Source organism: Temnothorax nylanderi, unplaced genomic scaffold (genome assembly GCF_030848795.1).
Source record: "Temnothorax nylanderi isolate EJ_2023f unplaced genomic scaffold, tnyl_v1.0 TNYL_tig0002_pilon, whole genome shotgun sequence".
Lineage (NCBI taxonomy): Eukaryota > Metazoa > Arthropoda > Insecta > Hymenoptera > Formicidae > Temnothorax > Temnothorax nylanderi.
In genome coordinates this window covers 1,216,953-1,244,899 of record NW_027249064.1, presented here as the reverse complement: position 1 = coordinate 1,244,899, position 27,947 = coordinate 1,216,953, and the positions used below count along the sequence as shown (strand labels likewise).

Sequence of the window (27,947 nt, the reverse complement as noted above, 5' to 3'; positions counted from 1 at the left end):
TTGCGCAAAGCAGATTTCCATGTTTCTGACATTTCGCGTATCGAGAAGCAAACTTGCGATATTTGCATCACTTATATGTGCATTTATAAGCATATCTTCGAAGTAATGATTGAAAAATGAATAGCATGATGTTAAATTAATAATTAATATACAATAATGCGCTTGGATAATCTTACAATTGACTATGATTTTTCATATTATAACCTTTTTTATAACTGTTATTTGTTTGTACTATTTCTAATTTAACTCTGTATTTAACGTAATTTAAATGGATAAGATAAAATCGGTTCAATACGCGTTTTTTAAATTTCTGCCAATTTCAAAGTTGATAATGACAATGTTATAATAAATATTATAGTTATCCATTTTTTAAAATTTATTTAATTTGTATAATAGAAGTTTTGCAGATAATTGCGAAACTATTTGTCGCGAATAAAATTAGAATATGAAATAAAACCTACATATACGTATAAAATTCAAGACATACACATGCGACGTTAAATTCGAGGTGAGTATACGACAATGCGAAAAGAAATCACGACGCAAGAATGAAGGAGCAGCGTATAAAACTTATCAAGAGTCTGTCGCCGCATCGGAGTGCAGCCGACAGCATACGAGGATTTGATTGGATAGGTCGCTCGATTGCATATTGCATTCGACGAATATCGAAACCCCTTGTGCTCAATTAAATCCACGACAGCGCGGCCGATGGAATATCGAATTCGTGGAGTTAAATCGCCGGACGGTAAAAAAGGAATTGCGTTCGCGAAATCATTTCGCTACGAAAAAAAGAGTATATGGACGAAGAACAAGTGGGCAAGAAGGAAAAATATTGACACAATGCAGAGGGTGTCGATAATTTCGGTTTTTCTCTACGGTGCCCCCATTATGTCACACATCTCTCGAACTATTCGCAAATGGCAGTTCTTTGTCAGCACCCGTTATAACAAATACTATATTTTGCCTGTCATGCCGTCAGCATTTTCCGATACATGAACAAAAATAACATCAAACATATTGATTAGAATGCAGTATTAAATTCATATCGATCTTATCAATTATATATTACTTTTATCGGAATCATGATAAAGTTATATGTATTCGTATAACATAGGATTTCTCGGGAAAGTTGATTCTATTGAAACAACCTCTCTACCACCATGTACGTTCCATTGAATTTTAAAGTTTCTGTGACTGTGTAACAAAGTTTCTTTTACAGTTTCTTTACTCAATGTACGCTTTTAAACTGAAGAAAATGTTTTAATGGTAAAAAAGATAAATTTTTTTTCAGGTCATTAAATCAAATAAAGTTATTTTTCTCGCTGAATAAAGACGGAATTGAATTAAATATTGTTCCTGAATATGATAATTGCATTCATAAATATGATTTGCATTTTCATTAGATTTATCGTAATGTAGAAATATGTGAAGCTTTGTATAAACCTATTTTCCTTAAATAACAAACCTATCCCTTACCTTAAATGAGAAGCTTAATATTGCATTATTTAACGTTATATTTTCATACAATATCGTACAATGCTTCAATTTTGTAATACTCGAAATACAATTTGTGGAAATTATCGAAACATGGATTAGTTCCACATTTATGTATCGTTAAAAATATATAAAAACACTGCTTGTCGATATTTCACCGACTTTTATATAATACCGAATGACCGAGTGCGTCACAGAAATTTTGGAAGTACATGAATTATTTGACGTGTGCGATATACCCAGACTTTTACTGAAAACAAAGAGAAATTAAATTATCGCCCAATTCGGTGCAAAACGAATCGCTAGAGCAGGTATTACTCAGATTGAAAAATCCATCCGCGCGTCGTGACTGCGAAAGCCGCGTCAAAGCTTTGAAACAGAAAACCGATAGGAACAACGTAAAACTATCCTATGTCGATCCCGTTCGATTTTACGTACTTGCCCAACTTTCATCACTATTTTCTCTGTACTATATTGCTTATTTCTCGTCGAATCCCATCCGGATTTTCAGACCTATATTCCTTTACCTAACAATTCCCGACATATATCAGGAAAAATGTTGTTTCGGGCTTTCAAACGTTCCATTATGTTTCATAATAATGTTATCTTCTTTTACGTTAAAAAATATATTTTCATATTGCACATGAAAGATTCATGGAAGATAGATTTTGCATATATTTGATATCGTTATTTTTCATCAAAATAATAATAAAATTAGTTTCAATATTAAAATACAATTATTTTAGTTGCATTGTTCTTTATCCGTTTTTGAACTACCAATCTAATTTTGAATGCGATCTCATTCATTATACCTTTAAAATTAAATCTAAAAATTATTGTGTTATGATTTTATTATCATATTATTCTAGTATAGTTGGTATTAGAGCTTACAGCTAGACTACAGAAATTATGCTAATTCGTTAAAAAGTCAAAATCGATGGGATCGAATTCGTGTCGGTGGTCGTAAAACCGTGTCACGACACCACGTACGATTTAGAGCGTGCTGTCGATGCAGTTCTATGTATGCCCGATCCTGAACGATTCACTACGGTTCAGTGCGACTCAAAGCTAGGAACAGAAGCAGCGCATCGTGACGTCAATGCACGCTTCCCTAAACCTTTGTCATCGCATTACAGTCGATTGACGGTAATTTTGTTGCACTGCTGTAGAGGAAACAAAACTTGCCCAAGTATGACTTTTGATGTGCTTTTTTACAACCGTCACCGTATGCATAAAATATTATAGGATGCCTACCCTTGTCTTTTGCAAGAAAAAAAGTTTTATTTTTTAAATAAATTATTATAAATTAATATTATTAAATTATTAAGTATATGTTTATATATTTATGTTAATTTTAAACGATAAAAAATATATTATATACAGGAACAAATTACCAAATCAAGACAAAGAAAGAAGTATCTCTAGCAAAATTTCAGATTTCTTTTTCGATGCATGTGCAATAAAATTTACTACGATTGCTGTAATGTATTAATAATAAAGCTATGTGGAATATGTATGTAGATGATATGATAATTGACTTTTTTTTCAAAACTGTAATTGCTTATGGCATCAAAATGAGATGATGCTAATACGTGTTAGCATTAACACATAGTAATATGATAATTTAATTTAAAACATTATCCAATCTTCAAGCCATTTTCAAAAATTAGGATCATTCATTTTATCTTAAAACATAGATAGTTTGGACTTGTTTTGAGATGTATAGATATATGACATCTATATACATATATGTAATTAGATTGATTCTACGTTCAGAAAGCATATAGAGCAAAAATTGATCAGGTACTTCTAAAACTATTATCGTTTATCCCAGAATAATGTAAAAATATTGCGTATTCTCCTATCTTTCTATCTTGCTCGAAATCTTTGAGAAACAACCTATCGCCGATATCACGATCTATGCCCATATCAGCACAAGAGCATTCTCTCTTTCTCTCTTTTTCTTTAGGTCCGCATTCCATCACATATAACAAGATCTTTTTTGCCATTCAAGAAAGAAAACGAGATAATGGACGCAACAGAAGAACGTCGATCTCCAATTAAAGGTATCTCATAAGGAACGATAAGCCTCTCTCCCTATCGGTCGCAGTTACTGTTCAAGGTGAGTCGCGATTTACCCGCCAAGAGATCGAATCTGGTTCTGCTCCTCTCGCTGTCCTCGTAGCCCTCGAGGTCGTCCTCGTAATCGTCGTAATCCTCAGGGACGGGACGGTGGTCTCCATCACTGTCGCTGACATTTCTCGAGACAAGACTGTTGCTGGGTGGACCTCTCTGAGTGGCCTGTCGGACGCGGGCTCGATGATCATTACTGAAGAGGACCGACGGCGGCGGCGGCGTCGACAGCTGAGAGCCTTGAAGGCGACGCTGAAGGTAACGGGCCAAGAGCGCTTGTACCGCGTCTGTCTCCGCCGTGCCTGGAAGACAGAAAGAGAGACTCGCTCTCGTGATCAGTCGACAATATCTTCCCGATTTTACCGATATCCCGCTGAGTCCTTACATCCGCATTCTTACATTTCGTCTTTTTCCTCATATCTCTCTCGTCTCTCGATTTTTCACCATCTATTTCTCCTCTCTTTTTATTCTTTCTCTTTTATCGTCAGTTTCCTCTCATTTTTCTGTGACGTAACCGTGCTCGCATTTCTCTTTCGCGAGGTTGGAGACAAAAGAGCTCGAGGCTTGATTCGGGGCTGTTTGCCTGTCGAGGGGTCCTTCTTCTTGTGTCATGTACGAGATGTGTCGCGTGTGCATCCTCGTGCAAGCATAAAGATATGCGCGATCCACGCTCTGATGAGACGGGTTCGGCGATGGGTGTAATCCCTCCTGCACGATGGTGGATCAATAGAGAAGTGTGGATTCGTTAGTTTCAGAAAAATAATTATGCGGGAAGAAAGAGAGAAAGAGATATTCGCAGTCATCAGAAATGAAAGACTATCTAAATAACAAATAAATACACAAGATTTTGCAGTAAACTTTAAATTATTTTAAATGTTATTACGAGTAATAGTAATTACGATATCAAGAGTGCTTCTTCAGCTGATGAAGCAAATGTCATCAACTGTTAAACTAATTGTAAGTAATATACGATTATTATAACGACAAATGACAGTAAATAATATAGAGATTAAAGATGTATGGGAGAAATGATTAAAGACGCTGCTCGTCTTCAATTCTAACGTATGAACTAATGTAAACACAAACGATCACGTGTTCATAATGCGAAGACAATATACGATAGAATACTTGAGTCCGCAGGATGCTTCATTAGAGGCCCTGCCTCGTCTGTGTTTGATGTTCGAACAGCTTTCGCGAATCATTGTTTGGTATCAATGTATATGCGATTCGTAGTTACGTCAAAGAGGTGGAACGAGATGAAAGGAATTATAAATCATTTGATATCGCTTTGCGATCGAAGATACGAACACTGATTAGTTAACATCAAAGTACCATCGATTGTTGCGCACAAGGAAATCGCTAACTTTATTAATCGTTATTGCTAACAAGGGAATCTCTAACTTCATTAATCATTATTGCTCACTTCAGTCACGCAAATCATTGTCATAAACTCATGAAAGTAGCTTTTTAAAGAATATTTATCGAATCTCGAAGAAGAATGTAGCAAAATTTGTTCAACTATTTGTTTATCCTTCTTCTTTAAGTTTTTTAGTTTGAAACACACACATACTAATACTTTTTCATTATGTTTCTATTAAAAATAAAAATATAAAAAATTCTACTGAAAATAACTTATGGCACACAGTTACTATATTTATACAAACTATATACAGATTTATTACAATATAAAATTTAAATTTGAAAAATTTAAGACATTTTATATAGTTTAATTATTATCTGACAATTCCAAGTATACTTGCAGCAGTTGCAGCTCATTATTATGTGTATGCGTTCTGTAAAATTTTAATTTTTTTCAATTAAAATTATAAATGGTTAATGTTTCTACTGATGGAATTTTATGCGTACGTGTTACTAACTAAATGTTGCAGGAGCTCAAAGGTAACGCAGAAACGGATAATTAAAGATGCGGTGGACTAAACGACGATGTCGTGAGAGCTGTTGGAGGATTTGCGGCGACAAGAAATCCAATTTTCGGCCAAGTCCAGCACGGAGGACGAGTGCAATTACATCGATTTTTACTAGTAAGCTTGTGCGCCAGCACGGCTGTCTCGTAATTGAATTGGATCAATTGTATCGCGCGAATCCTATCATTTCTCCTCTCGATCCTCTTCCCACTTTTTATCTCGATCCTTTTTGCTGAACGAAGACGCTCGTTATTCCGGGCAGCAGATTCACGTAATTAAATCCTACAGGTAAACGTTGATCCCATTATGAAAAAGCATCTGGCAAACCGGCGGAAAACGCGCCGTCGCGCGCGCGCACTCTGTTTTCTTGTTATATTTCAAGCTGGAAAATGCACGCTCGGGTTGACCGCAAAGGATCAACCTTCCGGCACGGAGGTGATGCCCTGGCAAGGATTTTCAGAGTCGCCTCCGGAAACCTTTGGCCAGGCGCGAATCTTGTTACCCTTGCTTTCGCGCGCAAGGCTAATTTGACGAGCGTACATTAAAGTAATTGACAATTTTACTTGTGCCACGCTGTTCGTATTTATTCATTGAGCTATCAATAACATTATTTCTTAACCTGAATATTATACACGTTCAATTTTAACCGATTGACGGCAGATTCGGATTGATCTGAATTCATAAAATATATCGTACGCAGTTTTATTTATAAAAAGCGTATGCTTTTACGCAGAAAAAACCGTAACGTTAATTTAAATGTTATTGATAAATGTGGAGGAAATTGCTAAAAACACTGATTGAGCGCTGAAATGAATATTTGAAAAATATTGGACGTAACCGCAAGCAATAATAACATATATCGTCCAAATTTTCCATGTGCTCGCGGTTTGACGTGAAGGGTAAATACAACCAAAACTAATATTTGGCACGTTACGGCAATTAGAAAAATTCTCATACACGTTTCCGCAAGACAACACATAAAGCGTTGCACACGATATCGGAAAAATAATAAAACGTCACATCCCGAAACATTCCTATCTATTTTTTGTTGGAAAAAAATCCATGAGTAATCGCACGAATAGTCGGAAAAACGTTCAGCCAAACGAATGTTTATTCTTTATTATACACAAAAAAATTCTGCAGTTTTACTTCATTTGGAGCTTTATCGACTTTTTTATCAAACAATTACGTGTTAAAAATTTATTAAAAATTATTGCAGTTTAAAAATCAATAATTTTTTTTAACAATAAGTTTAACTGGTGAAAAGCGAGTGAATTGTGAAATAATTTAAAGAAAGACTTAAACTTTCATCAAGTTATATAAGACAGGCACGAGAGGGAAGAAAATCTCGATTTGGGTTGTGAGAAAGAGCACGAAATAAATCGTGGAAAGTCATAGGTCATGCCATGCAACAGATTGAACGGATTTCTTCACGGATTCAACGTGAGATTTGCCCTAAGAGGAATTTAGCGTTTTCGACCGAAAGATGCAAATCCGCGGAAAACCGCCGCCGCCGACAATGTGAGAATTTCTCTAAACTAAAATTCAATGTATCTTCTTGGACAAGGCAAATTTTATATCGATCGAAACTACGAAGAATTGACATCAAAGAATTTGCAAAAATGCAGTCGAATGCCTTTTCCCTTTGAGAAGGAATTTCTGCCGATCTGTGAATAACAAATGAAACATTTTCAATAGAAGACGGAATTTTTTCGGCAAAAGGAGGTAAAAGTAAGATTAATTTCGAAGAAGAATAGCAATACAAGACACATGTCGCTAGGAAATCCGAAATATTTTCTTCGGAAACGGAAAATTATTTCGGCCAAATGCTCGAACGTAGCATTGCCAGAAATGTTTTGAGAGAAAAATTTACTATTTTTCGCGCACGAACAAAAACGCAAAAGAAAACAAAAAATTTGGAAGTCATCCAGGCGGAAGTATAGTCGCTTGATTTCTTTTAAGAGTTTGTATAAATTAGTTATATAAAACTCTGCATAGTGTTCGCTCATTTATACAACATTTACATTTTTTTACAATCATTTCTTTCCAAAACAGATATCTACAACTTTTTAAGCGCTTCTTTTGGAGTGCCAATAAAATCGTGAAAACTGCGGAAACTATGCGCATTCCAAAATGACCGACGCGACATGCCGAAATTCAGGATCTACCACACGTTTAGTCGACCGGGAAAAGATCACAAAGTCCGAGTAGAACTTTCCGAGATTGTCGGACGGAGAATTGCTGGCGAGGACTCCTCTGATCAGAATCCCGATTTGGACGAAAAATTCGACAGAAAGCATTCCGCTTTCTGTGTTGAGTATTCCGCTCGAGCGCGAGATCAAACTTATTATCATCGTCTCCCAACGTCTCGGCTGAAGACATCGTCACGGCCGACCGGAGAAACGTGAGTGTCCCTTGAAGTGATTATTTAAGTTTCGCTCGCGCGTTCTCGAGAGTGCACGAGAGAAGGTACGCATTAAAACGGAATGTCCCGCCCGAACTGATTTGCAAGTTTCGCGTCTCTCGTCCGACCCGCAGCCGGCGCGGAAACCAACCTCCTCCTGTAATCCATTGTCCCCACTTCATAATTCAATGACTTTCGGAACTACGTTTCCTGGACTATTTCCTCGACGGGTCTTCTGAATGTTTTATGTGATTTTAAGATTACCGCGGTAGGGTGGTGGCAGCCGGCGTTAGCGCGCGATACGCTTTTACCGTAATTGGATCTAAATTCTGGAACGGACGAACGAAGTTTAATAATAGCTTCACTTCTCGAACGTGAGTTGTTATCGTATTGGAGTCAATGTTATCCTATTACAGCGAATTATAAAGGTACTATTGAAGGGAACGCCAGCAGTGATATAAAATAATTTATAACATCATATTATAAGATGCGATAATATCCACTGAGATGGTATTGTAACAATATAAAAAGATAACGATATAAAAAGATAAAAAAGATCTATTTTTGAAAATGTAATAGAATATAGAAATACGAAAATCACGGGGCCCAGTTAAATGGAAAGAATATTCAACATATCGGTATTGATCTCTCTTTCGAAAATGACGCAATTCATTAAATGTAGAACATTTAACTGGATCGTAATTAAAAAAGGTAATATGAATAATTCGTAAAGCAAAGGCGACTATTTGACTTGCAAAGAAGGAAATCAAGCCGTTCGATTACCTATTTCAACGAGACATGTTCGTATGAATTTCATTTCGATCACCAGTGCGAAAATCGACTGCTGAATCTTTGGCGTTAAAAAAGCGTGAAATTTAATACGTGAAAGACATTCAATAGAAATACTTATAACGTGTATATACATATATATGTATAAGTATTTAGTATTTTGGTAATTAATGTTTTGTTAAGTTTTATTAAAATTATCATAATTATTTCATCATTACTCGTATTATAATTTTTTACATAATATGAAATAAGAGTCTATATTTTATACACTCATTTACGAAGCATGCCAGTTGGCAAAAGAATTGTACAATTAAATAAATTAATTTGCATTTAAATAAAATCTGAGATAAAAATATAAAGTGTTAAAAAGATATTTCTTTCTCTTCTTGTAAATTAATTATTAATATTGCACCTCTGTGCAAATTGATTGGGGATTGATGGGGAATTATTTAAGTTGCTAGATGTCTTCGAGGATTTTCTCGGATAAAACAGATTTAAATGCACCCGTCAGAACCGAGTGAAACGGGTCATTTGATTTCGGAACGAGCGGAGAAGCCAAAGTTATCCAAACGCTGATGGTGTGTTTGGATGCGTACTTTTGAAACGGTTTCCATCTAAGAAAAGCACAATGTTTCGTGATTTATACGGCTTAAATAGCGAAAGATCCTGTGTAAATGCCAGCGTTTCGTATATACGCGAGTTTCCCGTACGTGACAAGTGCTTTAAGTAATGGTAAACAGAGATGGCGGGTGTATTGTATGCGGGGTTCAGCTTCAAGGCACGTTTTCGCCATCAATAGCGATGCTGCTCATAAATGTCTTTTTAAATCTTTCGCGCGAAAGAACGGGAAGTTAATCCGTTCGTGTTAACCGATGTAATGAGAATTACACGGCAATTACACTGTATTCGGCAATTTGTGTCACTGAATCATTTTTGATTAATTGATTTTATGTGGATACGTTGTCACCACATAATAATGATAAATATCTAAAAGCTGACAATATTTTTTCTGATATGTTACTTTGATGAAGATTAAAAGTGAGAGAAAATGCGAGAGAGAATGCGTAAAATATATAAATGTAATGTGCAAAATGTCATAAGCCAAATGAAGAATGTGAGGTTTATTATATCGGTGAGGTTTATTATATAAAGAGAGAAATAAATATGAATTTATACGATCCTGTGTAATGATTGCATTACGTACATATTTATAATAAAATATTCGCAATTGAAATTTTACTTTTTCCAGCATTATTTAACATTGCTAACGCATAAATAACGAGGTAAAATATGTTTTGTTTGTTACTTTTACTTCACTGCATTGCCTGACAACTTATGCAAGCGGTCATGTAAACAATTGTACTAAATACTTTAATCATACAGGATTGTTACAGAAATAATTAGGGCTGACAGATCACATACTGCATTATTTGGCAATGAAAAATGCATGTCCGCGATCTTCCGTCGTAAGACCGATGTAAGCATAACTGCTGAAACGGCAAGTCGCCAATATTTCAGTACGATGGCGTTTCCGAGGGAAAGTGTCTGTCTGCCGGTACGCCCGTTCTTCTGATATACGCCCCCATTTCGCAGTTTGACAGGAAAGAAGCGGCAGAGTGGCTCGAATGCGACTGACAATAATTTGTCAAGTCGGCCACTCACGACTTCTTACATCGCTCCTTCGGACAAAGAGAATTTCGTTGAAAGAGCAGAGATTTCCCGTCTGAGTTTCTTGCCCGTCGCGTTTCTGCACGTCGTGCGAGACTTGAGATTTCATAATTGCGCGAGTGCATTAGAGGAGCGTTTCCGTTTCGCAAAATTGCACGCCACTTAGAGAACATCGCGAAGGATTCGCATAAGATATATCGAGAGGTTTTCATGGCGTTTTTTTTTAACGCAAAATGCATCTGGCAACGAGCCACGATCGTAACAGGCTCTTTGAAAATTTATTGAATGCGCATTATTATCGTTAATCTTAAAATAATCTGTGTGTACATGAATGGTCACATCAGTTTAAATACTGATAATATTTCACTAATAAAAAAAAGAGATTGTGTTAACATGTCATGTAAATACGTTAAAATTTCGAACGCTGTTTATCGATTCAGAATTATATCTAATATTCTTACGCACAAAATTTGCCGTATGCCTTTAGGTATTATCCTGTTTTCATCAGCAAAAGTATTTATATAATGTACAAAATTATATATTCTTGTCATGATATAATGGATTTATTCGAAATGCAATGTTCAATGTTCATCAATTTTATTACACGTATTTTCAGTTATTAAACGACCGTCGTTCGCGCATATTCTAATTCCATATGAGGCCGTGTTTCTATTCTAAATAATTGGAAGATACAACGTGACAATGTAACATTCGTAATATTTAATACTGGACTGTGACGCAACTTTGTATTCAACCAGATGATTATTCAAGAAGGAAACGGGATTTAAGTTTAATTAACGCAGAATTTAAACGAGGCTCGCAAACGGAAGACGTCACCGCGAGGACTTACCTCTCATCCTTTTCTGTATGTATTCATGTTCTCGGAAGGACGGTCAGTGACCCGGATGATCCGCTGAAACCGCATAGGAGATAAAAAACGAGATCCAAGAGAAAATCTCATCTCGATGATTTTCATGGTTGAAAAATAAATTTTTTCGCAAAGAGACATAAGTTTTTTCTATTATTGTAATGTTTTAAATATCCACGCTTTCTAGCAAGAAATTCTTCTTAATGAGATACAACGATAACTAATGGGTAATTAAAATCCAGATAAGAAATTTAAAAAACTTCCCGAATTCATAAATTATATTAAAAAGTTTTCTAATTGGATATACTAAATCGTTTTTAGGATAAATTTTTGTTAGCGAGATAGCTACAATATAAACAAGTTACATTCATATGTACGAATCTATCTAATTATGAAAGTAAACATGCATAAATTTAGATATCGACATTAATTGTACTATTACGTTAATTACGATATCGGAAAATAAGATCGTAATATTGAAACAGGATCTCCCATTGTAAGATCTAACTATTTTTCTTTGTCATATGCGCCTGAATGAAGATAAATTTTTAACGTTACTATTTTATATTTTTCCATTAATCGGTAGATAACGTTTTATGCGTCGTTACTCTGACTATAAATACGGAGCACCATTTTGCTCCCATTGTGCTTTTGTCATCGCCCTTTACGTCGTACGATACGATGCTTTATTTCAGATAGTCATTTTATTTCTTCGCGCTTGGAGCCGATTTTCAGCGTAAAACCGAAACGGATGTAGCGGATGTAAAACGCGTCATCGAGATGCAGAGATTTTGCACTGTGCGATAAATAATTTCTCGATAATTGATGCCGTAAATGTCGCGTTTATGGCGCATCAATATTCATTTATCATCAATTGTCAAGGAATATTACGCGTTGCGCAATAAAGTTAACGTTACTGTTGGAAAAATCTATCAATTTTATTTTTTCAATAATATTGCAAAAAAATTAAAAAAAAAATGTTTGTTTCGAACGTTATTAAGTTTGAAGAATTTATAGCAAAATACATAAAAGCATGATCTAGCTAAGATTATGTAAGACATTTAGACAGCATAAAAATATATTTCAATGGCATGAATCGCTGCGTTTGTTATTATCCTCTTCCACGATCCTATTATCATTCTTTATAAATAATTAGGAACCATTATCCTGTGTAATTAATCAATTTATATAAATTCTATTAACGATTTATAAGCGACAAGTATTTATTAACACAGGTATTTTAAGTAATTTTTTGCAATGTCTCTTTATAAAATTAAAATAGAAGCAATATAGCGAATAAAAATTATTATTCTTTCGTATTTACAATTTACAATAATTATTTCTTTAGCAACAAATAATGTGACGAATAAGTCACTCACCCATGGTACTCCATACCTTCAGGCCCTTCAGGCTTTCTCCTCCTGTTAGATTTCTTCATTACACACACATAGCACAGCGAAAATTCAATTAATTTACACGCGATACTAATTAGCAGAATATGACAATTGTACAATGTCTTGCACGACTCTCTTATTAACGGTAAGCGTCGATTTTATTATATTATGATAAAATGACACACGAAAGAATAATCACACGACGCTACAATTCGTCGATCTTGTAAATTATCATAATAAACAAATCTTAACAAATATTCACATCTCGTGCGCGAAATAAATCTTTCACGGGTATAAATATAATTCGTTCGACGTTTTCGTGAATGAACGCGAAGTATAGTACCTACACGGATCGCCGGAGGGAATTGTTATGTCAACGCGCGGAGCCTTGAGCCTTGTGACGTATCGAGCGTTTATCGATCTTCTTCGTTATGATGGCGCCCGATCGCCCCGATCCCCTCTCGGGTTCGATTTGGTCAAAAGCGTTTATCAATATAACTACTTACTTTGAAAGACAAGAAACGAACGCTCGTAAACAACTTGCTTACCGTTACCGACACTGGCCCGCAGTGCCCGCACCCCGCACCGCCTACTAACCTAACCTGCGACCTGCGACGCGTACCGCGTACGTTATTATTTAGGCGGGAGTCACCGTTCAATCATTCGTGCGACGACCAGCGACGACTGGTGATGAGGCTTCGGAGGGACGGAACGGGCGGCCGGCGGGTAGACGCTGTTACTAAACTATTCCGCATTTGCTCCGCCACATGAAGGGCCCGTATTCGGAACGCACTTTTATCGATTTACTATTGGCTCACTTATGCCAACATTGCTTACTGAATTCACAACCATTTTCGTTTCTGATTTTGGCCATATCGAACTTTGCTGAGGATCGGGTGCCATTAAAATTGTAAGAAGAAAAAAAGTATGTCATATTACTTTTCGAAATACGATCGCGCAGTAGGAGATGTAGAGACAAGATGTCCAACAGACACATTCGTTTCCAATTTTATGATTATCACGAGTTGATTAATAATTACCGCGATAAGCGATTTGTGTAAGTATACCCAGACAGCACGCCTGTCCAAAATCGAGACATATAAGTCGTCTAAAAGACATCTTTTAGACATCTTACGAAATGATGCATTCGATAAAGCGAGCATTTATCGAAATCTATTATTTCAAGTAGTTTATTGATAAAACTATAATATAACAGAGAAACCAAAACGACAGATGACATTACAAATTATTATGATATTTATCTTGTATTTTAATAGTCGTTAAGCGCATGGAGTTAAATCAGTATTTTTATGACTTGTTAAAACTTTCTGTTGTTAAAAATTTTATCCATTTACGTTAATTTGCGAGATATTTAAGCGTCGAAGCGAAATACAGCTTCGCGCGAACGTAATTTTTGTTACCTTATTTTATCGCTTACGATTTATGCCAGGAGTACCTATCGTAAAAAGTCGCGCGATCGTTATATCGTGATAATTAATATCGCACGTAATTATAATTAATCGTGTTCTTGCCAGGGTTGTATGTGTACGTGTGTGCAACAAAGGAATCTGAGAGGAGGAGGAGACCTGGGAGGCATCAAGGTACGACGGAGCAATCGTGAGTAATTAATTTATTACATTATTTATTGCTTGCAAAATTAATTGTTTATAATTATTTTACGTGCGAGCAACAACTATTTTTTAAATATTAATTACTTTGAAGAAATTGCTACAATTTGAGTATATTTCTATTTTAAGATTGACGTGCTTTAATTCCGCCTCCACGCATCCTGTCGGTGAGTGATAAATTATATTTTATTTTAATTTTAGATAATGGATCTGTGAAAATTGTAATATATACGTAATACAAAGATATATGTGATACGCACGCACATATAAAGCACATGCAGTGTATTTATTATAATTGCATGTAATATTAAATTTTAATAGCATAAAAATATTACATATAACGTCTCACAGATCCATTATTTTAGAATGAACGGGCTGTGGAACAGATTAAAGCTAATACATAATCTCGGATTAGAACGGATCTGCTGCAATCATGCCATGCGAAGATACACACACACAAACAAAAAGTTCATAAAATCATAAAATGATTTGATAAGTAAAGTAAACTCGCCGATAAAAGTAATAAAAAGGATTAATAATTTTGGCAAAAAAAATTATTTCCAAATTTGCAAAATTAATTAATATTTCTTTGGAATTTGAGACTTGTGTCTTGCGTCGAGCTTAATTACAACCTTCTAGGCTTATTATTATAAACTAGTGCAAAGAAGCAATCTATAGACATCTTCTTATTGTTAGTATGAATGTATCAAGTAATAAATAAAAGAACAGACAATATTTTACATAGCTTACTCCGATTAATATATCAACTTTAATCTTTTACAGCCTATCCATCTATATTTATTGATAAATAAATTAATAACTTTATTTATTTGAATTTGTATACAACAGTTAAAATTTGTTATTCTAAATCAACTGGTCGTAATGTCAGTTGATTACCATAGTGTACGCAGTGCACATAAGAAACTAAATTAGTTAAATAATAAAAATCAATATTATCTGTAGTTGTAAAAGTCGGTAAGAGGATTGGTACGAATGTAAATGCTGCATCAAAGCGCGTAAACTCCACACAATAGCATTAGTCAACATTAATCGCTTATAACTCGATGTTATTAGGATTCTTGACTCTAATTAGTTTCTGGAATAGCAGCTTCCCTCGTGTTTCCCGTATTTATGCCGAGTTTCGGTCGATAAATTGTAAAAAGTTCAAATAACGCATATTTGATTTTGTTATTAAAATTGTTGTACGATTATAGAGTTGTGAAAGATACTCTTTTACTTATTAGTTCTTTTATTAGTATTATTCCACTTAATAATACATCTATTTATATATACATATACCCAATTCTACTTTAATGATTTATCTTTAGAAGATATAAAACGTTTCTATTAAATAAGAAACTAACGAAAGAATGAGAAAGAGCCCCAAGGAAATTTATACGAGTCCGGATTACTTTGTCAACCGATTGGCTTTGTGGAAAAAATATAGTAGTTGGTAAAAAGGTGGAGCGAAATGTCAGACATGAATAGAGAAAATGAATAAGGTATAGTAAAGGCGGTTATTCAAACGCAAATTACTCCCGGCTCCATTTTCATTTTGCAAATAAACCGTGGCGAACCTTACCGGAAATAAGAATGAGCTTTCGCGCAAGTGTGCATGTTCCCCCTTGCTTCATCTAACCGCGCTCATAAAATTGACTTTTTCTGGCAGATTTCCCGTTCCTAAATTACCTCTCATTTCTTCATCTTTTAAAAACTTAATACTCGAGCAGAAAATAAATGCAAAGTACAATCGTATTAAAAGATCTAAATCGTATTAATTAATAAAAAAATTTTGCAATAAGCAATGGTCTATCAATTTATCTTATATGTTCGAGAAGTAAACATTAAGCAAATAGATATCTATTTTACAAAGTTTTAAAATAATTTATTCTCTAAAGCCTTTTTATAAAAATAGGTGCTTCAAAAGGGGCCAAACTTTATGTTAATTCCTAAAGTTTTAATTTCGTATTCTTTTAAATAGAAGATATTAACTTTACTGTTATTGTTCTTTCAATTCCTTCATTCTCTTTTGAAATTTTATCGTATACCTATACGATTTTTATTTCTTTACAAAATTTTGCCAAGTGACTATAAAGTGGAAAATTTTGCCAAGTAGAGATAAAAATTATATATTAGTATTCTATTAAATTGATTCTCTTGCTGAATATTTGTTGAACATCTAATATTGTTGCAAAATGCGGTTCTCGATAAACGCAACCATTCGAACATGTTTCCTAATTGGCAGCTTTTCCCACTGTAATTGGAAACGGTCGAAGAGCTTTTCCGTGAAGAGATCTCGAATTGGAAAGACATGGAATGGGGAATAGAAAGAAAACCGTCGGCAACGAAACGGAAAGTATTTCTATAGATACATATAGCTAGAGAATCGAAATGAAGAAATTGAACCTTGCGAGGTATATATATGCGTGGTATAAATTATTAATCTGCTGATTTGATTAGAAAAGCACATTTTTATCCTGAAATCGTGTAATTATATAAATAAACATATTTTACATTGCATATAATTGTATAAATAATTTGTACTTATTTGTGATACACATATACATTTCAATAAACAAAGCGGATATAGTAAAAATTGTAACGATATTATAAACAGATATTGTAGAAACTTTCAATGGTTGTGATGTGATGAAAAGCTACGTAAACTTTTCGTATAAAATAATACGTAAAATGCAAGGGAAAAATACAATGGATAAGGAAAGATATAAAATAATTTGTTTTCTACAAAGAATTAGCTTTCTGCTGAATTATATTCTTCAACCACATACAGCTTTTTTTTCGTTTTTCCTAGTTTTGAAAGAGCGATACACTTTCAATTATTAGCGAGGAAACGATACTTTTTTATATTTATTTTTTTCGTGTTGGACTTATTTTTAATAATTATGGAAAGTTACTGATAATAGTTAGATAGATGTTAATTTTTTGCAACAAAAACAAATTTTTCTGAATTATTGTAACATTATTTTATCAATTATTATTATACAATATATATACATATTTATACAACTAAACAAACTAAAGTTTTATCAGTTGATATATTTAACTAGACAATGTTATTTTTGTCTTAGGCAAAAGTATATATTATCTCAATATCCATTTTTTGATTGTTTTTAAAAAATTATTTTTTTTACGGCAAATTAAATAAAACTTTTTAAGAATTTTTTGGTTAATATTATTGTAAATGTTTTTTTGCAAAAAAAAATGAAAGTAAAAGCAAAAGGAACAAGAGAATCGTAGTCGTAGCAGTATTTTTATGAGGAATAAAAATTCACGATTTTCAGAAATAAAAAACTGAGAGAGAGACCGTATTAGTATACCGCGTTGCACCTGCCAATGATTATGAATACGAAGATATCAACAGCGCGCCAGAGATACCTTTATGTGCACTTGGATGCTATCTTCACTCGTAAAGCGCGAGGTAAAGAAAAACAATTTTTAGTCCGGGTATCAGCTTCGGCAGAACTGCTCCCGCATTTATAAATACGTGCATGTGTGCGTGTGTGTAAGAATGCGTGCGCAACGGCAGCCGTTTTCGTTTAACGACCAGCCGTTTCAGGATTTTGAAATGTCGTGGAATGACGTAGCGATGCTTTCTTCGTATTTATGCCGAGCTTCGCTCGAGTTTAATGAGCTCGACGAGTCGTGAAAAGTTCATTCCGTACATCATAAAGTGCTCAATTTCAAAAACCGAGTTACACGCGCGATGATACGCGAACTGTGCTCCTTCGAAACTCTATTAATTCAGCGAAAACTGCTGTTTTTCGCACCGGTAATTAGGAAAATAAGTTTTATCGAGTGTATCATGCAATTGGAACGAAGATAGTATACGCACTATTTTACAATTCTAATTATTACTAATAAGAGAAAATATCAATAATTTAACTTTCAGAAACTAAACAAATATTAAGCGATTTAAGAGCCAATAATTAATTTATATAATTTGATGCTTTTATTCACACATTGCTAAATAATATATTTATATAAGATTTTTTAGTCTATGCGTTAAAGATTATTTTTTTTCTAAGTCATCTAAACTTAAACTATTACTTCAAAATTTTCGATTTTAATAGAAGTACTAAGAACGAAAACAAAACAAGATTTTTATAATCATTGCCTGTAGTTTAAAATAAAATATGTTTTATTAACAAGTAACGTTTTTAACCAGTAAGCTTGTAATCCGAGATATTTTTAGTATTGTTAAATAAATCTTTTGATGGGGTGCAATATCACATACAAATGTACGAGATCAAATAAAACATGCATCCCATTCGATGACGTGTTTGATGATTTCGGAAATATTCGCGTCCATAAAATCCCCATGAGACATTAAATAGCGATCACGGATCCGGTAAGTGATTTATTCATGCGAGACGTTGGTGCGTTCCGGACACATCAAATGTTTAGTTTCTAATAAAAATTCCATTTTCAATCTTCGAGGAGGTAACGCGATACCGCATGGCTGCCTGCAGCCGTCGGTCGCCATTCTTAAAGTCTGCAAACCTCGCAGCGAATTACGATAGTGTTCGCAATGTAAATGTTTGAACTGCGGCTGGAGTACACATGATGCGTGTGCACTCGCGAGATGTGAGACGTTGTTCTAATGGCTCTGAAATTGCATAGAAAGTTGTGGGGCGGAGATCTGTTAAAAGTTTCATGAGATAAAGCTCGCGTCGCCGAAAGCTCCATCATCGGTAACTTCATAAATATCTGTAATTATTTCATAGCTTGCAGCGTCAATTAATAAATCAAGTTGAACAAAATTAATAGAAGGAAAAATTAAGTAACATTTACATTAATATTTAATTTTATATAATATATTCACAAAAATATTAAATCAAATAGCAATCTGTTACTTAGAATACAGCGTCAAATTAAATTTATTTATTTTGCTAATAGTAAATTTATTACATTCATTTTTATGATGTAAAAACACATATTAATTAAATTGAAAGAAATGTAAAAAGAATTATTAGCCAGGAATTAATATTTTAATTTATTATATAAAGTATTTACAAAACGGAATAACAAATAGAGGGTTACAGTTGTAACAATTACTTACGCAAATTGTTTAATTAATTAACGTGACGTGATGTTAAAACTGAACAATACTACAATAAAGAACGTGACGAAAGTATCGACAGTCGCGTTGTAGAAGGTTGTTGCATAATTTTGTTTGAAAGGTTCGTGGTGAGATGATCCTCACGGGCAACTTCCGTGGTTCCAAACTACCTAAAATACGAAGCGCCTCCCAAGACTATGTAAGTTTCTGTAATCCATGTCACTTCACGTAATGTAGCGTCATATTATGCGCGAAATATGTTATCACACGGGACAGCTATTACTATCGCGGAACACTTCAAAGGACTGTCGGTATCGTCAAATTGCAATTTAAACGTTATCACGCTACATTGCGAAACATCCACACACATCAAAATCATTCCATTACTCTTCTAAAATTGTTTTATTTTAATATTTGATTTCAAATATTTTATAAATTTCTACAATTGTTTTGTGAAATGTATTTTTGTATAGCATTTCGCAACATAATAACGTTAATAAATAATTTGTTAAAGTCTATTAATTGCATATACGGCAATATAAGAAAGAAAGTAAAATACGTACCGCTCTAGTAATAATAATAAATATCATTTCCAACATTTTATTTGCAGTGTACAATAGAAAATGTGAGAACATTATAAAACTTTGGTTTCGTTTCCGCGCGATATATAGGTACCTATTACACATAGTACAGTGCACGTAAACAATGACGCTGCTTTCTTACTCCCGTCGCATTCTTTCTTAAAAATTATTTTTATTGTTTTTTTCTTATTCTCTCCAAACTCAGTCACAGTTTTCGAAATAACGCTTTTTCCCAAATAACACGATTTCTTCTTACACGGAACGTATTTACTGCGTAAGAATAGAATTGGGTATAACTAAACGATTCCGATCTGAATCCATTCCGAAAAGTTCCATAATTCACGCTCGAAATAAAGAAATAAGCGAGCAAAGAGCCGACCGCGCGAAAGGTCGCGATACTCTTCTTCATTTTGAATTACTTTATTATTTTAAAATCATTTCTTACTCAGATCGAAATATTATTGAGAGAAGAATTATCGTCTCAGGCAATGCGCTAATACGGGTCCATGAAACAATGCGGAGAATATGCGACAATAGCCCATGCATCGAAATACAAGAAACGAATATTCGATCGGAATAATCGGCGTACATTAATTCCGTAGGTAGATATATTAAACATCATTAAATATTATAAAGAAACAAGCGAGCAAAGAAGCCGACCGCCGCGAAAGCTCGCGTTACTATTCTTCATTTAAATTATTTTAATCGTCTCTTCCTCAGATCGAAATATTATTATTGAGAGAGGGATTATCGTCTCGTGCAATATGCTAATATGGATCCGCGAAACAACGCGGAAGATATGCGATAATTAATTAACAGCCCATTCATCGAAATACAAGAAACGGAATATAGGATATATTCGGCGTACACCATGTTAATTCTGTACCGCTAGGTATATTAAACGCTATCAGGCAAGTATTGCCGGCGCGGGCGGCCGGCGGCAAGACCGTTGGCGCGCGGGCGCTCGACTTTGTTTTTTCGTACGCCGCGCCGCGCCGCCGCCCGCCGCGCCCCGCGGCCCGCGACGGTCGCGCTATCATTCACGTTTCGATGCTCGAGTCGGACGGACAGCCGAGCGAGGGGCTCCGTGTGCGTAGCGCTGTTACATCGCGATAGGCGATCACGATGATATCGCAGGTATATCAAAGAGATGCAGCGTTCTTTATTAACCATCGGGATTATCCCGTTTGCACAATCGACTCTAATTCTCGCCGTTCGCGACGCGACTCACGAATGTGGCCGAAGCCGCTGGTCGTTGCGCAGCAGGCACGCGCCTCACGCGTTTTACAGAAAGTCGAGTCGAGAAAGATGAATACAGAGTTAATATACGCCGAATATTCCGTTTTCTCGTATTTCCGTCCCGATCATTCATTGATATATTGAATAATCTGGCCGTCACTTTCGCATTTTGAGAACGGCCGCGGCGTAGGTACGCGATAATCGTCGGATCATCGTGAGATATTTAATGTGACGGAATATGCGAATCGCGTGATTTAGAATAATGAAGCGCGATGATGTGTGGGGTGTCGACCGTTTAATTGCATTGGTAATTGTGAAATTCTCGCGGAAATTGCGCGTTCGAGCGTATGGGCCAAAGCACGTATGACAGTCGTAGTCGTGGACGTAAGTAATGCACAAGCTTTGGCGTATCCTGATTTGTCAGGTCGAGGACTACGACCGTCGTATATCGCTACGCCATGTTATGTGCTTTGGCCCTAAATCTTCGAACGGTTTGCTCGTTTCAATTCGGCCGTTGACGGCGTTGACTCGCCTCGCGTCGTAGCTGCGCGGCGTCGGTATGAAGTTAGCCGCGCTCAGCGGGAGAAGCAGCGGTGAATCGTCGGATTTAAATAATAGAAGTGTGCCGTAGAACGCACATCGTTTCATCTGGGGAGTGTCTAACAAAGTGTCGCGATCGTATGATTACAGTTACCTCGTTCTCGATCGCGAAATATTGGACAGCGGTTCCGTGAGCGGCTTCTGTGCAACGGAAGGAGGACTGGGAGGAGGAGGAGGAGGCCTGACAACCTAACCCAGTTCTGAAAGGAGGAGGAGGCCTAGCAAAGGCATCGGACTTTGACGGAGCAACCCTGTGGTGACTATTATTTCTTATCTTAAAATTAATAGTTCTTTCTCATTTACTCGAGCCGTTTCATCTCGATAAGTTAGAAATAATTAGAAAAAAGCGTAAAATCTAAAATTTTATAAGAGATTCTTGTAAAGATAATTCTTGTAAAAATCTTTTTCGGAAGATAGGTAATTATATTAAATATCTAATTGTGTGAAAAACACATTAGACGTGCGTAAAAAGTATTTTTTGAAACGTTGATTATTTTGGGCATCTCTTTAATTTGAATCTTTCGTTTTTGTGTTACAGTAGTACGCAGATCGTTTCATCTCGGGAGTGTTTATTCGTTCGCGATCGCGAAATATTGAACAACGATTCCGCGAGTGTCCTGTGCAATGGAAAAAGAAGGAGGGGAAGGCTTGACAACCCAGACGTTCTGAGAGGAGGAGGAGGCCTGGCAAAGGCATCGGGCCCCAGCGGAGCAACCTTGGGGTGAGTGTTATTTCTTTTATCTTAAAATTAATAGTTTTTTCCCATTTTTATTCGAGCTGTTTGATTTCGATAAGTTAGAAATAATTAGAGAAAGCGAAATTTTATAAAAATTTATTCTTATAAAGGTTTTTCCCGGGAAATAGATAATTATATTACAGTAAATTTAATTAAAAGACGAATTAGACGCGTGTAAAAATTATTTTTTGAAACATTGATTATTTTGAGCGTCTATTTAATGTGAATTTTTTATTTTTGTATTACAGAATCATCGCAGCTACGTGGCAGAATAACTCCGCTCGTTGCGCATCGGTCGGTGAGTGACTTTTTTTTTTATAATGGGGTGATGAATCTGTGAATAGTTGTATATTTATGCATTATTATCTAATAATGCAGATAAATGCGACTTGTCACATATTCGTTGCCCTAAAGTGGATAGACTAAATCAGACTAGGCTGAATAATAAATCCTAGAGTTCCATCATTTATTGATTTATTGTATTTACGGGAAACTGCTTTCGCGTAACATATATATACAACATTCCGATTTTATCCTAATATTTTATAGTCTATCCATCTACTAGCTCTTGGCTTTGTATCAATAAATAAAACAAAATAAAATGACGTGAGATCCAGTAAATATTTTATCGCGAAGTAGAATAATTTTTTGTGTAGAAATATCTGAAAGTTGATAGTTTTTATATCTATTATATTAAGATAATACATATTTCATATGTTGTATTAACCATAATTTTAAAAACATTTTGCAATAAAATAACAAGATATTTATATAAATATAAATGATATATGTGAAAATTCAGAAATACAAATGTAACATACGCGAGAATATGACAAATTCTTTATATTGATTACGATACTTATATTGCGTGAATATATTGCTTATAAAATTATCGTTTCTTTTGGATCTTACGTCATTCATTCTGAATGTCTCACTTCATATTTGAGGTGAGATCAAATAATGTTCGCGATTTATTTCGCGGTTCAGTTCGCGGTTCGGTTCGCGACTCAAATTATGCTCTAAAAATTGTTTGCCTCTTCGTTGATTTATTGATCGATTGATTTTTAAATTTTGGTTCTTCCGTGTTTCTGCATTATGATATTCAAATTCAGATATTCGCGATCGAGATATAATCGCGACGATTTGATTAAAACGCGGTTAACATATTCTTTACATTCTTTGATATAACTCTTTCTTGCTTTGTATTATTTCGATATATTTCTTGATCGAAAAAGTTATTTACGCGTATTGTTGATAAATTAAATGCAAAATTAAGTTAAATTTAAATTCAATTAATATTTTATTAATGAACGTGATTATTTATCTTTTTCTTACATAATTAACGCGCTTTTGTTAACGATCGTAATCGATAATTCGTAACCGTATAATATAATCAGCCGGTATCGAAGGAGTATATCTCCTTCTCATTCTCTGGCTGAATGTACAGCCAGCATGGATTTGGCTGCATGGAAGCGACGTAAATAGGTAGGTCCAATCTGACCACAAAAAACTATGAACATTACACATCATATATGTAAGGTAAGATCTGTATTGACCATAATGTAAATGTAAATCGCGATTAGGTGATTTTACTTTAACCAACACAATTAAGGGCCGGTTGTTCCAACTTGTTGGTAAACTAACTAATAGTTAAATAATATGTCTATCTTTGTCTAATTTGAAAGAAAGACAAAGATATATATATGATTTAACTATTAGTTATAGTTTACGAACAAGTTGGAACAACCAGCCCTAGGTACGATTAAGTACCCATGGTATCCGCGATTTTACTTCTTATTTATGTATTAGTAAGTAAAAATACGGGTAGGTAGGAATCCGCGAAAATAGGTAGGCACAAATGAATAAAAATACGGGTAGGTAGGAAAATATACGAATAGAAATACGGGTAGGTAGGGACTAAACATAATAACTTAATATTTAAAAAATTAAAATCCCGCAAATTAAATGACACTTAATAAAAAATAAAACTCCGCGATCGCGAAGTTAAACTTTATTTTTTTTAAATTGAATATTATTGAACTACTTAATAATTTACATATAAATACTTAATAAATTGAAATACTTAAAATATGAAATGAATACTTAAATAATGATAAAATTGAATACTTAAATAATTGAAATACTTAATAAATTACAATTATGTATGCTGTCCATGTATTCTTAGTTACATATTAATGTAATTAAGAATACATGGACAGCATAATTCTATATTTGATGACTAAAAAGGGGGGCTAAAAATTGAATAAAATTTAAAATTAATTTTAAATATAATTTTACGAAGACTAATTTTAAGTTATTTAATTTTAAAATTAATTAATTTTAAATTTTTAGTCTCTGCAGAATTATTTTTTCTTGTAAAATTGTATAGGTACTGTAAATTGTAAAATTGTAAAGTTTATGTAATACTATGTCCAGATAAATGCCGTCATATTTACTTTTGTACAATGATTACCGAATTATCTATATTTTAATATATATATTTTTTGAATATCTATTCGAGATCCATTTATCAGGTCTTAGTAAGCCGAATTATCGCGTTAATGATGTAAATTACGAAACACGTATGATAATAAGAAGTTCATTAAATTAACTTTGATAAATATTTAATTTTGAAATTCTTATTGTTAGTTTTAAAATTGAGATTTTATTTTGAGTACCTAAAAGTCATTAATAATTTACAATTTAAAATTTGGTGTTTAGAATTATCGTCAATTTTTCATAGCTTTACTTGGTTCATTAAATAATAAATATTTATTAAATAAAATAGTAAATACTCAAACTTTGGCTGAGCCAATGGTCAGGTATTAACTTCTTGTTCGCAAAATTTAACGTTCACATTTTTAATACTATCGCGAGTACATTTTAATAATTAATTTTTGGTATATTAATAGGATTATTGCAAAATTCGAGATTTATGTTTATCGTCGGTTTTATCAATAAAAATCTGAAGATTTAATTATATTACGTTTTTTGTTATTGTCATTTTCACGACGAGTTAAATATTCCTTAACGAATATTTCTAAGTGTAATTAAGGAATATTTAAATATTTATTAATGCCAATTGCAAACGTTTTTTTTTTGTTCTTGGGTGCGATCGCTGTCTCAGCGATGGGGCTTCATTGCTGTCCCTCGCGTCAGGTGGGCGCCAGCGAAATGCGTGGTTCGTACCGGTGGGAAGTCGAAATGATCGTTGCGGAGAGTTATTTCTCCTTGATTTCCGTGAGATCCATTCGCAAAGTCTAGTTCGGTACTCTATTGAAAGTTAAGGGTTCTTGTTATAGGGTCGGAATTAATCCCGGATTTTTTTGGCAGTTCTCGGAAGCAATGATTTTAGCAATGTGTGAATGACGACCGCTATATGTTTTAAAATTGGATCGTGAAATTAATTCAATAGTATTTTTGAGAAGATTTTTTCCTTTCTTTTTTTTTACTAAATGTTCTCCCATTATTTAGTAATAATATTAATATTAATGCTGTCTTAATGATAATAAGACTTAGTATTAGAACAAACATGGATATAATGTGATTATTTGTATAAGTTTAAATAAATTCAAATTTTGTACGAGTAATTTGGTGATTTTTGGTGATTACTTTAACAAAAATATGGTTACGAATGTATATATATATTTAATTCTCTAACTTTTAATCTGTTTTAAGAAACTATTTTCAGGTACTGGACATCCCGCCATTCTACGTTATTATAATTAGTAGTAACAGTTTATATTCGTTTATGATAAAATGCATGCGTATACGACGCGATCATATTTAACAAATTTTGATTTGTATTGACTTAGATAATTTTACGAAAAAGATTTCTACTCTTTTGGTTTAAGAATCTTACCGTGAATACATCAATTTAATTAAAAATGTACGGTTACAAAAAATTCGAGATGAGTCGAATGGGTACCCCTATATCAGTGAGACATCAACAATTAAAATCTTTGAAACTCTACAGAAAAATAGGAAATTGTTAAATTTTAAATTGATAGCCTTTACAGTATAAAATTCTTTGAAATCTCGCTGTTATCGGGTTCGACTCATCTTGAACAGTTGGTAGAAACACTTGTACCTGTATAAGCTACAATAAAGCATGTATTTTATTATTATTAAATATATTCCTTTGTAACCGCAATTTCATAAGAATCATTCTATCCATGCATTTTTAATAAAAGGAGATGCTTTTTAACAATGGGAGAACATATTTTTTTACATGTGAATTTTTATTTTGTTGCAAATTTGTGATAAAAATGGTCATTTTCATTGACACGCTGTCAAAATTCTTACTATCGGGAGCGGTCTAGAAGATTCGGGATTCGTTCCCTCTTGTAGCGAAACCGCTGGAGTTTGATGAACCACTTAACTTTTCTTCGCGTATGGATCTTGCGGAACTCGATGGAGAATCAGAGTGCGTTAAGTTCGCTTTTCACCACGAAGATTGTTCTTCTTTGTGTGCGGATTACTAGCGTATTACTCGGCGGAGGGCTTTTGATGTGGTCAAATCGTTGGACCAGTTATCCATCCCTGAACGCGAGAAAAACGTGGTCATTTTTCGCCAATTTTTAAGGTTTATAAAGCCTTAAAAGCAGCCATTTCTATGCGTTTATTAATAGATCGTTTAGTTCGTATATTATTGAAATCAAGTACGCGCTTTCGCAAAATGTAGAATCTGCATATTAATTTTTTTAAAGAACAACATCAGTGATTATAAGTAATTCGCGTTACACTGTCGCTTTAGATTTTATCCTCTTTTTCGGGAAGTAGTATTGCGAGTATCGCCAATCGATTTGTTCATTCCTTGCTTTGGTCAGTACTCATTTTCTATCGCGGTTTATCTTCTAATTTGATCATTGGCTTAGCTTAAAGCTTTGCATATTTTTTTACACGTAAGAAAATTTTGAATTTGTTTATACTTGAACGATTGAAAAACATAATAGATAAAATTATTAACGACTTTTTTGGTCGCGTTTGCTCGTGTTAAATAAAACTTAATAAATTCTGTCGCAAGTTGATAATTAAAAATGAATTCGGCTTAATTATCATCATTTATTAATATTATATGTAGCAACAGCTATATATCTAGTAAAATTCGTGTTATCATATGTATTTCAGACACTTTCCTCGTTATTAAAATTTTTTATTGTTACTAATAATGGTTTTTTTATTATGTATTTTGAACAACATAATTTTTTATTATATTGTATTGTAAACAACATACATATATACAATTTTTAATTGTGGTATAATATTAAATTGTATTTTGATGCGAATATATGTAGATATGGATAATAATAAAATAATAAAATTAAAAAATTAGAACTGTAAATAAAAAAAAACACATAAAAAAGAGGACCGCCGATTGGAATTGGCGGGGGTGGTGGAGGGCCTCT

At 34.0% G+C, this 27,947-nt stretch overlaps 1 protein-coding gene across 1 annotated transcript in view; it reads right to left on the bottom strand.

The window, feature by feature from the left end:
• The window catches only part of LOC139767927 (uncharacterized), a 96,773-nt gene that overhangs the window by 38,393 nt on the left and 30,433 nt on the right, over window positions 1-27,947 (bottom strand). The window contains exon 3 of the mRNA XM_071697678.1: window positions 3,609-3,929. Coding sequence (XP_071553779.1) covers window positions 3,609-3,929 — 321 coding nt within the window. The remainder of the gene's footprint in view (window positions 1-3,608; window positions 3,930-27,947) is intronic.